Source organism: Equus quagga, chromosome 3 (genome assembly GCF_021613505.1).
Source record: "Equus quagga isolate Etosha38 chromosome 3, UCLA_HA_Equagga_1.0, whole genome shotgun sequence".
Lineage (NCBI taxonomy): Eukaryota > Metazoa > Chordata > Mammalia > Perissodactyla > Equidae > Equus > Equus quagga.
Window position 1 is genome coordinate 137892617 of NC_060269.1, and position 14995 is coordinate 137907611.

The 14995-nt window shown below is 44.7% G+C and overlaps 1 protein-coding gene across 1 annotated transcript in view; it reads left to right on the plus strand.

Annotated features, from left to right (window-relative positions):
- The first annotated feature begins 6 nt into the window (after positions 1–6).
- The window catches only part of ADGRA3 (adhesion G protein-coupled receptor A3), a 126483-nt gene continuing 111494 nt past the window's right edge, over positions 7–14995 (plus strand). The window contains exon 1 of the mRNA XM_046656133.1: positions 7–253. Coding sequence (XP_046512089.1) covers positions 21–253 — 233 coding nt within the window. The 5' untranslated portion in view covers positions 7–20. The remainder of the gene's footprint in view (positions 254–14995) is intronic.

The window sequence follows — 14995 nt, forward strand, 5'->3', positions numbered from 1 at the left end:
CGCAGGCCCCGGCCCGCCGCATGGAGCCGCCCGCGCGCCGGTGGGGCCGCGCGCCGCCGCCGCCGCTGCTGCCGCTTGTGCTGCTCGCGCTGCTGGGAGGCGCCGCGGCGCTGCCCCCGGGCTGCAAGCACGACGGGCGGCCCCGAGGGGCCAGCAGGGCGGCGGGCGCCGCCGAGGGTAAGGTGGTGTGCAGCAGCCTGGAGCTCGCGCAGGTCCTGCCCCCGGACACGCTGCCCAACCGCACGGTCACCCTGTGAGTAGCCCTGGCGCGGTCCTCTCCCTCCGGCGCTGTGTCGACGCGCGGCATCTCTCCGCGCCGCTTTGGAGAGGGGCCCGCCAGCCCCAGGCGCCTTTGTGTGAATGAAGCTGCGGGCAAGGGCAGCGCTGCGGGAAGCGAGGTGCCGGGTGGGCTCGGCACGGGCACGTTTCTGGGCAAGGCGAGTGACTCTGCCTCGGAGGCGCCTCCCGGCTCCGCTAGTTTGCAAAGTAAAAGTTTTCGGGTTCCAGGGCGCGCCCCGCGCTGTCCGGGCGTAGCGCGCCGTGCCACGTGAGGATGCAAGTAAACGTGTAGTCGGCAGAGTTAAAGCTCACTCATCCTGTGCTTGGACCTCCAGAAAACTCATTGCTCAATTCTGTGTTCCAGAGAACACAGCGTCAGGCCTCCAGCTTCTGTGCAAATTAATACACATAGATGCTGTTTTGCAGAATACCAAAACAACGCCGGGATTTTGAACGCCCGTGTGTGTGATCCCCAAACCCCAGGCTTATTCCCTTGCCTTTTGCTATCTTGGTGTTATTACAGTTAAAGAGCATCTTTTAAAATGGAGTTGCTTTTGAAGGCTGGAATCACATTTGAGATGGAGCCATGCACCTTCCAGCCCCTTTTCCACGCGCGAGAGCTCACATTTAAAAGCTGAGAACTCCGGAATTGAAAACTGAAAGTCTGTTGAGCCTTCGAACTCGAGGGACTTGATTTTCGGGTTGAGTTTCCACCTGGAAGGGAAAGTTTTGGGTCTTGTAACTCAGTTTGTGCTGAGATTCACGGTCCAGTTTTACGAGCGTGGTGCTGCCAGTTCCATCTGAACAGTTGGCCCCAGTGATTTAATTTTATTTTCTGAACGATGAATTGGTTTGGAAAAGTTTCAGTGTTTCTAATGGATGTTTTGTCGAAGTGAAATACGAGTCCCTTGGCTTCATGTTCCCCTATGTTGTTTTGGTTGGTTTCCTAAAAAAGAAACAAGGCTGCCGCTATAAAAACATGAAGGCAGGGGAGCAGCGTGACCCATGAAGAAACTTAAAATACGGCTTTTAATTTAACCTAAAATAAGCAGGAAATACGCTAAGAGAAGTATAAATCTCCTAGGAACACCTTAGTCTATTCTTCATTTCCATTTGTTTGAAAGGAGAGGTTTAACACAGGAAAATTGTGTGTTTCTGTTTATGGAGGTGTGAAAACAGGTAAAATAGTTTTTGTTTTTGTTTGACTCTTTGAGGAACGCTAGACCATTTGGTAGTGGCAGCAGCTGTATTTATTTATGTATTTCTTAGCCAGATTCTTTGAAGTGGAAATTTTGGGTATAGGCCCTTAATTATAGTCTTGGTCAAGTGGAGAAAACCCCTGTGTGGGAGATGGCCCTTGTTTCTCAGCAGAAATTAGTCATTGTACGTTTGTGTTCTGGCTCACTGGTGCTTAAGTTGAGTCAAGTTTACGTGGAGTTTTTCTGAAATGTCAACAGTTCTGGCTGGATTGAATCAATTACTTAGAAATTGTTGATTTTGCTTGGTAGGAAAAAAATAGGTGATATTGTGGAAAGTCACTTTTCAGCATGTTATCAAATGATTTTGCTGAATTTTTCATGAGCTGATTACAATATAAGTGCCTTTGAAATGTCATTTAAATCTAACTTTTTTGCACCTGAAAGCTTTTTAGAAGAAAATGAAATTAATAAAATTTATTTACTCATGGAGAGAAATTATAATTTATCTGATGCTCTGGATGAAGTTGGTTCAGGGTACACTGGACTTGGTGGAGGGTCTTCTGGGCCAGTTCCCTCATTTTCCTGGGGAATGAATCAGAGGGCATGTGGAGAAGCGACTTACCTATGTTCCCATAGTGAGTTAGCGGCCAGGTCTGTGTCCTGGTTTCCTGCCCTGTGGTTCAGATGCTTTCTCATCTTTCCTCCTTGCCTTCATCTTTCTTAGTTCAACACAGGTTTGTTGAGTGGTTCCTAGGTAACAGGCAGCATGTTGGGATTTGGACTGGGTGTCAGTTTCCTAGGGCTGCGGCAAATTACGACAAATTTGGTGGTTTAAAACAAGACATTTCCTCTCCCAGTTCTGGAGGCCAGAAGTCCACAATCAAGGTGGCTGCAGGGCCAGCTCCCTCTGAAGGCTCTAAGGGAGACTCCTTGCTGCTTTCACTCCCAACGTTCCTTGGGTTGTGGCAGCCCCAGTCCAGTCGCTGCCTCTGTCTTCACATGGCCTACTTCCCCATGTGTCTCTGGGTCTCAGATACTCTCCTTTCTTTATAAGAACACCAGTCATTGAATTTAGGGTCGACCCTAAGTCCAGGACGATCTCATCTAAAGATCTGTAACTTAATTACATCTGCAGAGACCTATTTCCAAATAAGGTCACTTTCAGAGGTACCAGGAGTTAGGACATGGACATATCTTTTTGGGGGACACTATTCAAGTCCCGACAGAATATAAATAAAAACATAGCCTTTCTTTGTCAGGAACTTACAGGTATTTGGGGAGAAAGATTCATGAATAAGTCCCAGAACAGTAAGGTGACCGCTCTAATATCAGGGTGTGTGTAGAAAAGGAAGCAGAAGAGGGCACAGTTAGTGAGTTCAGGGATCTGAGGATCCTGAGCCAGTTCAAGAAGGATGAGAAAGATAATTGAAGGAAAGGGCCAGGGGCGGAAATGAGAGGATAGAAGGTGGGGGATTCCACTGTGCCCACTGGCTTGGAGTGGGTGATGTTGCTGAGATGAATGTCAAGGGCAGGTGTCCACTGCTCAGAATGGTCAGAGGGCAGGCTCTTTGCTTTGAGTTTTAATTCCTTAGTTGTGCCCAAGCGTTTTCAGCCAAGTTGTGATGTGACTGTGGCATGGAAAATTGACGGGGTTGAGAAGATGGCAAGGATAAGATAGAACTTTCTTTTGTTAATAATGAAACATTAGGCTGTTTCTACTAAGTGGATTAACTGGCTTCAACATAGCCTAAAGCTCAAACCCTTCAACTGTTTTAGAGAACAGCACTCATTTCCGTAGTCCTGTTTACGGAGAGGTCTAGCGGAAATCCTTGGCTTGACCACACTTGCTCCCTGTATCTCCTGTAGCCTTTTGTATTAAAAGATTAAATTGCATTTATTATTTTTACAGACACAGTGAATAAAAATTTAACTGAATTTAATGTTTTGGTTGGAAGTATAAATTATTTATTATATTCCTGTGTTTTATATGAAGCACTGATCAATATTTTGTTTAAAAAATTCTGAGGACTTCACTGATAAAAGCTTTACAAATTTAGCCCTGCTTTTCCAAATGTTAGTGTCTTCCTCATGATGCTACGTGGTGATTCTAGACAAAGTTTTTTTTCTCTTTTTAAATTGATTTATGATTTGTCAAGTAACTTAGGAACAAAGTCCAGATTTTTCTCAGACTGTTTAACAGACCAAAATAATGCATGACTTTTGGTTTTTGCTTTATAAAATGTTTCTTCGCCATCAAAGAACTGATACTTGGACATCACCGATGTGCGCAGCTCAGTGCCAGGTACGCAAAAAGGAATGCTTGGATTATTCAGGAACTTAAACCTAGTTGGGGAGAAAGAATGTGCACAGAAGAAGCAGACATTTAGGGAACAATTAGAGAATGTCTGTAATTAAGTGATAATCTTGCACTGCTGACTGTTTAAATGCTTTAGGAAGTCTGAAAAGGGAGAGATCAGTGGGGCTGAGGAATCATTGGAAGATTTTTTCATTTTCCTGGAGAAGTTAGGACTTGAGCATGGCCTGAGGCAAGGGAAAGATTGCACTGCGTGATGGGGAAGAGGCCATCTGAGTTTTGGTGAGGGATGGTGAGTGGCCCTACTGAAGAGGAAAGATGCTTTCTGGAACCATTGGTCTACACATGGTATTTAAAACACAAGGCTGGTGGAGGTCAGCTAGGGGAGAGTGTATGGATGAGAGGAGGAGGTGGTGGCTGAGGCAGAAGCTCCGTGGGAGCAGTGGAGGAGCCTGAGGAGCAGCAGCTGGGGAGATGGGGGGGGCAACAAAGAGTATCTGATCATAGAAGCCAAGAGAAGTTAAGGTTTGAAGACAGGAATGGGCACCCCAGTTGAGAAGTCCTGAGAAATCTAGAACAGGAAGACCAAGGAGCTGACCACTGGATTTGACAGCCTGGCTCTTCGGTGCCCTCCATGAGCAGTATCTGTGGACCGGAGGTTGGGGTGGCTTGAAGGGAGAGCGGGGTGAAGATGGCAGTAACAGCACCTAGATGAGGAAGGAGTCTAGTGTGAAGGAAGGCTTCTTAGGAAAGAAAGAGAATGTTAGAGCATGTCTGAATACGGCTGGGAATAATTCAGAAGAGGGAAATGGATGATGGAGGTGAGATGGGATGGGAGCTGGAGCACAGGTGGGGCGTTTACCTTTTGATGGCAGCAGGGAAGTTTCATCCCCACATAGTGATGGGCGGGAAGGTGGTGAGCCTGGGCATAAAGGCAGGCAGGAGGGCAGTGGGAGTAAAGGTGGGGGTAAGGAGTTCCTGCCCCATGGCTTCTGTTTCCTAAGACACAGAGGCGTATGAGGGAGGAAGGGGTGAGTGGAAGGGGTGAGCAGACGATGTGAAGAGGAAGGCAGAGGAGGAGTGAGGTGGGCCTCTTGGAAAGTGGGAAAATGAACGTACTGGGATAATAAAAACATCAACAGTGTGGAGTTGTGTCTATTTTTGCCTGTGATCAAATTCTAAGGGGGATGGTTAGCACAGTTGTTTCTCTCCAGTTTCGTCAACAGCCTGGAGATGTGAATCGTTGGAATTAGCCTGGCTGCTGCTTTGCCAGGCAAGTGCAACAGAGGGAGTGTTAGCAAGGTGATTTTAAGGAATAGACCAGCAAGCTGCTGTGGCTTGAATTCCTGTGGGTCAAGAGTCAGGTTTTTGTCTTTAAATTCAAGGTCTCACATACCTCTCTAGCCTTATTTCCCAATGCTCAACCCAAATTAGTTTTTCTTTCCATGCACGTTGAATGAGTTACTGTTATGTGGTAGGGACAGTGCTGAGTGCTAGGAGTTTAGGGACAAAATAAGAAGACATGATTCTTTCATCCAAAGAGTAGTCTTACACACAGATTCTCTGCTTAATCAAAGGGGTGCCGCCTCTCATGGTCAGGTTGGCAGTGTTACTCGGAAATATTGCAGAATTTGGGGCACACTTAGGCATTTGGTCCATGAATGCAAGTCTTAAGTTTTTCCAATGTGATGAGAAAGTCTCGCATGACCCGGTCTCTGAATCCTGTTGTTTCTTGCCTGCCTGGAGTCCTGCAGCATCAGGAAGATAAGAGAAGTTGGTGGGTTTGGCAATATACCAGAAATCAAAATAGTAGAAACAAATACAGGCAGGAGTGTTTGGGCACCCTTCCTCCAACCCACTTACAGCTTCTCTTCCCAGGGGCCTGTAAAGATGGTTTAAAAACAGAAGTATCAGCTGTTAGAAGTAACTCAGAAAAGACACACGGCAAAATTTCTTATAAGGGTATTTAATGACTTTGTTTTATCCAGTGGCTTCTCTGAAAGTAGTTTTCTCTATTGGCTATATTCCTATGGAGGAATTGTTAAGTCCAGAGAATATAACTAGTTTACTTTGTGTCAACATTTTTCTCATAAACAGACAAGAATTAGGATATAGAGTTCTTTAAGTTTTTGTAGTTTTATTTATTTATTTATTTTTATTTATTTGTAGTTAGTTTATTAACTCAGTTTTTTTTTTTTAAGATTTTATTTTTTTCCTTTTTCTCCCCAAAGCCCCCCGGTACATAGTTGTATATTCTCAGTTGTGGGTCCTTCTAGTTGTGGCATGTGGGACGCTGCTGCAGTGTGGTTTGATGAGCAGTGCCATGTCCGCGCCCAGGATTCGAACCAACGAAACACTGGGCCGCCTGCAGCGGAGCGCGCGAACTCAACCACTCGGCCACGGGGCCAGCCCCATTAACTCAGTTTTTTTAAATTTCTTTTTTGAGAAAGATTAGCCCTGAACTAACATCTGCCGCCAATCCTCCTCCTTTTTGCCGAGGAAGACTGGCCCTGAGCTAACATCCATGCCCATCTTCCTCTGCTTTATATGTCGGACGCCTACCACAGCATGGCTTGCCAAGCGGTGCCATGTCCGCACCCAGGATCCAAACCGACAAACCCCAGGCCACCGAAGCAGAATGTGCACACTTAACCGCTGCACCACCGGGCTGGCCCCTCAGTTTTTTTTTTAAAGATTGGCCCTGAGCTAACATATGTTGCCAATCTTATTTTTTTTTGTTCTTCTTCCCAAAGCCCCCCAGTACATAGTTGTACATTCTAGTTGTAGGTCCTTCTGCTTCTGCTATGTGGGATGCCACCTCAGCATGGCTTGATGAACCATGCTAGGTCCGAGCCCAGGATTCGAACCCATGAAAACCCTGGGCCACCGAAGTGGAGTGCGCAAACTTAACCACTCTGCCATGGGGCCGGCCCCTGTTAACTCAGTTTTGCAAAGATTACGAAGCTGTAGATGCACACTTGCTCGATGAATTTTTAATTGTTGCCTGACTAAATTTAATGAAATTTTAAGGCTTTTTGTATGGTTTAGCTTGCGTTTATGTTCAAATGCAGACAATTTTAGTTTGAAGAGTGAGTTTAAAAAGCAATATATCTTCCAAGCTCAGTTTTTTTTTTTCCCCTTCACCACTAAACTTTTCAGAAATTTTGCCTGTCTGATCAAGGAGTCTCCTACGGTCGGAGTGGGGTGGGACGGGGAGGTAGAGTAGGCGACTCCCAGAAGGCACGTATCTGTCTTGGCCGCTTTTGGTACCATGCTGAGCACATTGCAGATGCTGGGTTTTTCATCTTTTCACCCAGGGAAGCATTTCTTGTCCTCAGATCCCTTCTGTTCAGGCCCTGAAGGGAACGAATGGAAGGTTTAAGGGATTGGTATAAAATTAATCCAGGACTACCCCCATTACCTCCCAACACCCTGGTCGCCTTTTTCCTCTTTGTCTGAAGCTGCGGGCCCAGGTTTGAATCTGCCTTCCCACAGAGAGCAGGGTCTGTGCGAAGACCAGAATGTGCTTTTGAGATCTGCGTTTCTCTAGCAGCGTTCTTGATGACTCGTGTCCTAGCTGTTTAACCTGCCTGCTTTTGCGGTCGTTCAGCGATAGTTATTCATTGCCTGCTCTGCTTGGAGACACAGGTGGCCTTGCGTGACTTCTCATCTCTGGGTATGACTTTTTTAGGGGGAGGGTGCCTATTAGACCAGTTTTACCCTTGTCTCCTAGGCTGGTATCCCTTTCTGGAACTCCGCCTCCTGCCTTCTAGCTACACAGTATCTGTCACACCTCTCCTTGGTTAGACTCCACCATCGGGCTCTTTTTGATTTAACCAGCAACTTCCTCTATTGCTGCCCTCTGGTAAGACAACAGGAGATAGCAGGAGGGTAACTGGTGGAGTTTTAGAAATTATTATAGGCACTGGGATTTCCAAAGGGAAATTTGCAAGACTGAGTTAGGAACAACTTTGCTAAAGGGACGATAGACCTTTTCAGTCATGACCATCTGCTGGGCACAAAACCTTTCCCCAACCTAGTATGTCTCTGATCTCCTGTAGCACATAATCACTTCCATTCTTTTTCTTTTCTTTTTCTTTGTTGGTGAGGAAGAGTAGCCCTGAGCTAACATGTCTTGCTAATCTTCCTCTTTTTGCTTGAGGAAGATTGTCCCTGGGCTAACATCTGTGCTGGTCTTCCTCTATTTTGTATATGGGATGCCGCCACAACATGGCTTGATGAGCAGTGTGTAGGTCTGTGCCCAGGATCTGAACTGGAGAACCCCGGGGTGCCAAAGCAGAGCACACGAACTTAACCACTGTGCAAAAAGCCAGCCTCCACTTCCATTCTTTATGGCAATTCTTTCCAAGAATTTTCATAGCATGACGTACATGGATAATGATGACGTTTATTTGGCATACTCAAGTGAAATGGTGAAGGATGCTCTAGGCCACAGTCCAGGCCCTGCATCCCAGCCCGAGGGGTGGAGGGGAGTAGTTATCTCCACCTTCCTGTAACCTGCTTGGTGAGTTTGCTGTCGATGTTTTCCACCTTGCATTGAATTAAAAGTTCAGATGCCCAGGCCACAGACCTCATGCTCTGATTTAAGGATGGGGCCTGGACGCTGGTATTTTTCAGAGCTCTACGCTGATTCTGATGTCACCTGGGTTGAGAAGCTGTTGTCTAGTAGCCCACCAACCTGAAGCGTTAACCGTCATCACCAGCTGTCATTGGCTGCAACAAAAGAAGGTAGAAGACAGAGCAGAGGAACAAATTGAGGGCAGCTGCCTCACAGGGAGGGAGGGACTGTTCCACGTGGAGTAAAGACGGATGAAAATCAAGAGACATTTTTAGGACAGATAACTGAGCTTTAGCATAGGGCCTTATTGGTAGGAGACAAGAAAAATGATTTGTAAAGTGGAGAGTGAGGTGCTAAAGGTGTCTTTGTCATTGTCATGGAGTTAAGGACAGTAAGCTTTTAAATATGTGTTGTGATGCTAAATGAATGAACTGAGAGTGTCTAGTAGCAGCAAGCGTTCACCCAAACCTGGACAAATTTGAGGGCCCGATGCTCGGGTGCAGCAGGCACCCGAACACGATGACCCCTGCCCTGGTGTGCCTTAAGTCCTTTATTTTAGTTTTAAAATAGAGACTTATTTCCTTTTTTTTAAAAGATTTTGTTTTTCCTTTTTCTCCCCAAAGCCCCCTGGTACATAGTTGTATATTTTTTAGTTGTGGGTCCTTCTAGTTGTGGCGTGTGGGACGCCACCTCAGCATGGCCTGATGAGTGGTGCCATGTCTGTGCCCAGGATCTGAACCCCCTGAAACCCTGGGCCACTGAAGTGGAGCATGCAAACTTAATGCCCGGGCACGGGGCCGGCCCCGAGACTTTGTTCCTTTTGGTGGTCCCTTATTAGTATAAAATAATAGAAGAGTATAGAGAAACTGTGAGAGGCCCAATTTCCTAGACATGTACTTGCTTTGGGAATTTTTTTTTTTTGGTCTTCTGATAAGTAAAAACAGAAAAACCTTGTTTTAATTTGCGTTCTGATTATAAGTGAAGTTTAATATATTTGACATGTCTAAAAGGGGTCATTTTGTATTTGGCCACCTTCTCTGTGCATTTTTATTTTCTAATAGTTTTTCCAGTTGACCCTCTTGAGACTTTTAGACACAACTCATCATCTGATAATATATTTCTTTCATTATTTTCTTGCTGCTTTGGCTGGGACTAAAAAGGCAGGACTGAGCATCCTTGTCATAGTCTTGACTTTTGATTGACAGGTGTGTTGGGCCAACCACAAGCAGAGATTTCCTTTGTCAGGGTGCATAACTTGGTTGCTAGGCTGTGAACCTGAATCAACTCATATTTCTGGCATTTGCTGCTTGCTTTTAGCTCTTTATCAGTTCACATGACTGACAGTCTTGGTTCTTAGTTTAAGTAAAATAAAAAACATCCATCTGTTGCCTTTTTTCCCTCCCATATTTTGCCTTCCTAATTTTAAATTACGTAATCTTTAAATTGCGCGTAATTTGAGATCTTTTGTTCCTGAGTAATCACCATTTGTGGGGGCAGGTCTGTTGAATTATATATTCCTTACAAAGAAGGCTCAATTGTCCATCACCTTTACAATCTACTTTTTAGAATTTTTATTCAACCCTTTTAGACAACAGTCATGAACATGAAGGAAATATTTCAGCAGGATTGCTAGCTCTCCTTGTGAAAGTGCTCATCCCGCCTGCTCGGGAATTGTGCTTGCGGCCAGGATGTCTCCCTAGAAGAGGAACAAGCATGCCCCCTACTGAGGCTGGGCAGAAGGAGGGGATGCTTGGGGTAATCTCAGTGCCCTAAATCAGCTCCCCAACCTCCCTCTCTCCCATCCTCCTCAACACAGGACATACTCCCTGTGTGAAGACATTTCTGAATTAGAATATATAGTTCCAAATGTGTGACCTGGCCCCATCGAGAATGTCAGTTCCATTGAGGTCAGAGACTCTGTTTTGCTCCCTCCTGTGACTGTAGCTCCTGGAATAGTGATAGGCATGTAACAGGCGCTTCTGTGATGGCCTCATATTGGGGCCGGATAGAAGGCAGGTTGTAAATGGTATTGGGGATGACACTTCAGTCTAAACTGTCCTTAGATTTAATTGAAGGAAGCTTAGAGCAGCCTTCAAGGTGCAACTGTAATACATTTTCTTTAATGCAGTTGTTAAACTTTTCTTTCTTTAAGCCTACTTGCATCTAAGTCTAATTAAATTGATTCATTTCCCATCAAGATAAGACTTAAAAGCATTCTTTGTTTTATTGTGCAATTCTTCCCACCTCTTCTTATGAAAGAGGCAAAGAGAAATTGACGAGTGGTGTTTTCACTCGAGGACCCTATTTAAGACAGATGTGCTTTCTATTAGATTAATCTTCTTCTTTTTTTTATAAACCTGCCTTTTTGTTTGTTTGTTTTAAACAAGACCAAGCATAAACTCTCTCTTTATGGCCAAGACTCGATTAGAATTCTACAGTCTTTCGGATACCATGGAACTTGCAGTACATCTTGACAATGCTGGGTGACTCTTCCATTCCTTGTGACCATGTCCTACCTTGTGTTTGCTTGTATTTCCTCAGCTATCATACTATTTGAAATTATTTATTTACAGTCCTTGCTCTCATACCAGATTGTGAACTCTTGATGCTCATACTTACCTCTCTATCCTCAGTGTCTAGCACAGAAGCACTCAGAAAATTTTGTATAAAGAAATTCCATTTCCCTCACAATTTTTTTTCTCAAGTAGGACTTGGGGAAGAATCTTGTATTATTCTTAACTTGGGATGAACCTATCATGGATAAGCTTGAGGCTCTTCAAAGCAGAAGACCCAGCTTACAAGGTCGAGGTTTAAACTCCCACTCTTCATTTGATAGTTAAAAATGCCCCACCCACCTCCTTTTCTTGATCCAATTCCCTCCTACCTCTTGAGAAACCATCACTTATCTTTCCTATGTTTTAATCTTTTTCCCCGTTTATGATGTTTCTCCTCAGCATACGTAGCCATGTCCTTTTTCCTCTGTTAAAACAAAAACAAACCCCCTCCCCCACCAATACCCCCTTGTAGTACCATGTGGGAGTAGTTACTCCCCTTCCTTCACGGTTAAGCTTCTTGCAAAATAGCTGGAATCCATTGTCTTCCTTCCCTCTTGTTTCCACATCTTTCCATTGCTGTCTAGTTTCTGCACTGTGCCCTTCCTGAAATCTGCCTAGGTTCACCGCTACATGTGTCGTTGTCTTCTGGTCCTTCAGCTTGATAGTCACCCCATCTGTTATCACGCTCACTTAATTGTTGGATGTCAGCAATTTCAAGGTTTGGACTCAGAAGCTCTTAGGAAGAAATGGCTAGCTTGGCCGCATGATTTCCCTGCCGAGATAGACCCAGAAAGGGCAGTACCTCCTAGGGGATGGCAGGCTTTTTGAGGTAAGGCTCTTGGGAATGGGTGTCATCTAGTCTGAACCTGCGAGATTATCTTGTCTACTTGAGAATATTGTGTACTAAAAGAACCCTAGTTAACTATTCTACTCTTGACTTGATTTTTCAGGGCTCCTTGCTGGGGGGGGAAAAAAAACCAAAACGTATTTGAATTTGTCCCTCAGAGATAAAGTTGAAAAACTTGTCTGTCAGCTTAGCTAGAAGTTAACAACCACAGACTGGGACCATGATGTGAGGACTTTGTCAGGCTTTCCCTTTTTTAAACTTTGTAATGTTCTCAGGTTCCTTTGTAGTGTTTCCATCCTTTCCCATTTTAGTGATTGTAAAACCTTTTAAATTGCCAGTGTCCTCTTGTCACTGTGTGCAGCAAAGATAAGAGGGGGAATTCTGGAGACCTTCTACATTAATAAGTCTTAGTACGTCGAGTGAGAGTAGGTGGTGGCAGCTTTTAATTTAAATTTTTTAAAAAATTTCTTTTGAGGAAGATTAGCCCTGAGCTCACTACTGCCAATCCTCCTCTTTTTGCTGAGGAAGACTGGCCCTGAGCTAACATCCATGCCCATCTTCCTCTACTTTATATGTGGGACACCTGTCACAGCATGGCTTGCCACTCGGTGCCATGTCTGCACCGGGATCCAAACCGGTGGACCCTGGGCCGCCGAAGCAGAACGTGTGCACTTAACTGCTGCACCACCGGGCCGGCCCCAGCTTTTAAGATTTTATTTTTCCTTCTTCTCCCCAAAGGCCCCTGGTGTGTTGTTGTATATTTTTAGTTGTGGGTCCTTTTGGTTGCGGCATGTGGGACGCCGCATCAGCTTGGCTTGATGAGTAGTGCTAGGTCTGCGCCCAGGATTTGAACCAGGGAAACCCTGGGCCGCCGAAGCGGAGCTGGCAAACCTAACCACTCAGCGACGGGGCTGGCCCTGACGGCAGCTTTTAAATGGAAAGGAAGGTGTAGAGAGCCCTAGGACCTGCCGTTAGTGAATAACAGCTCCCTTTGTGCCTGGAAAAGTATTTCTGGAAGGTGAACAGAACGTAGCTCATTAAGATTCTCTCTTGCTCTTTTTAATTTCTTTGATGTTCTGCTAGTCTGCGAAACTATGTAAGCCTTCGTGGCTGTATTTTATTCCGAATCTGAGTTTATTTCATTGATGCCTTTATTTTTCTGTTGGCATGTTGCAGGATAGGAAAGTCAATCCAAAGATCTCCATCTTCTCCTTCTCATTTTCTCTTGCAAGAGAATGGGATTCAGAAGACGCTTCTTAGCCTTCTGATGAAGTTAATTTGATAGACCAGCTGCTTCTCGGTTTGAAGTAAACCTTCAAGGGTCCGTGATTGAATTACATGGTTGAAAACTGTTTCTTTCTGATGCTAGTTTGACTTTCCCCTAAAACCAGTTTAGTAATTACATACCTGGAAAAACCATGACTAGAGAAAGTTCAGGTGTCTACAGAGGTCTTTGGCCTTCAGAACTAGCTTTATATATAAGCACTCTTAACTGATTTAAAAGTTCTGATGACAGCCAACATTCAGATATTTATCGTGTGCTAGGTACTGTGCCAAGTACTTCACATAGGACATCTCAATCATTAAAACAACTTTGTGAGGGTGGTGTTGTCCCCATCTTACAGGTTTGTCAACTAAGCATGGACAGGAAGTTGATCCTCTCGAGTTACACTTGAGACTTCTGGCCCGGGACTGTGACCTCTAGGCCTGTAATTCTCAGGATTGTTACGTCCATAAAAGTCACACACAATCTAAATGCCCACTTTGGCAGTGTAGGGTTGGGGGTAAATCTTTGTGAAACAAAAGATACAGGAGATTTGTTTACTTTGAACCATTTCCTTAGAGGTGGCTGACTGATGGGAAAACAGTAACTGAGAGCTCTCACCTAGTACGGATTATGAAGGGTAACTAACCATTGAAGGAAAGAATTTTGACATCCCGTTCTCCTATGATCAAGTGGTTGTGGGAATGACCCGGGGTAGTCTTACGTAGGACTGCAGTGTTGTATTATCAGTTATTAAGTAATCAGTCCTTTTCTTATCTGCGCTAGTGAGATGGAAAATTTTATCCTGGAGTAATAGATGACCCTATCTCAAACTTGGCTGCCATGTTAAGATGAAGGACATAACAACATCATAGGGAGGGTAGTTGCATTTTTCGTAGGTCTCCATCTGAAGTGAAAAGAATTTATAACCCTCTAAGTTACTTTTTAGGGAGGGTTTACATCTGCATGTTAAAACTGTGCTGGGTAAGCAGGGATCGGAATTCCTGTCCCTTCTTTGATAAAGGCGACCAGAAAGGAGGATACAGAGCAAACAGCAATGAGACGGAGTGTATCCGGGGCCTCGTGTTGGCTTTGCCGCCAAGTAGAATTGTGACCCTTAGCAAATTATAATTTTTCTGGCCCTCACTTTCCTGGATAGTAAAATGAGGTTTTGAACTAGATTATCCTTAAGGCTCTTTAGCTGCTAAAATTCTATGATTTTACATATCCCATCAAACCAAACCAAACCTGACAGGATTACTGAGATATTTTTAATAATCTGCAGACTTTGCATGCGCATTTAATGGAGCTCAATTGTTTGACTAGGACTGATTCATGGCATTATAATAGTAAGTGCGTGCCGGGGCTGTTTTCTTGGGGGGCAGGTGTTGGATTGTTTAGTTCTTAGCCTCTGGCCTGCATGGTTCCTGAGCTTTGCCTGCCATTTCTTACCACTCTTAGCACTGATTGCCTGTCACTTACGGCTGAGACCTGCCCTCGTTCCTTAAGGCTAATCCCAACATTGGGACCTTGTGCTCACATTCTGTTAACTGGGTTTTTTTTTTGTCCGAGATCCTGTCTTTAAGATGTGAACACTTCACAAGCTCTCTTAGCGCTGAACTTTGGTTGTCTCTTTGCATATCCCTATTCCTTCCTCTGTCACAGGAATATAGATTTTTAAACCTCAACAAGGTTTTAAAGCTCAGCGAGTTGACCAGTGTGCTCGTCTGAATTTCTGAGTACCAAAGGAATGTACAGGGTGTCTGTAGTTCGGAACGTAGACTTTTTTTTTTTTAGCATAGTGAAGATGCCCTTCATGACTTCGTACACACACACCTCCCCGCCCCCTTTTCCTTTTATTTCCAGACTTTATACACACAGACACGTGTATTTTTTCCTTTTATTTTCAGACTTTATGGACATCCTGCAGATTCTGTATCACATGATTATTTTTCTTG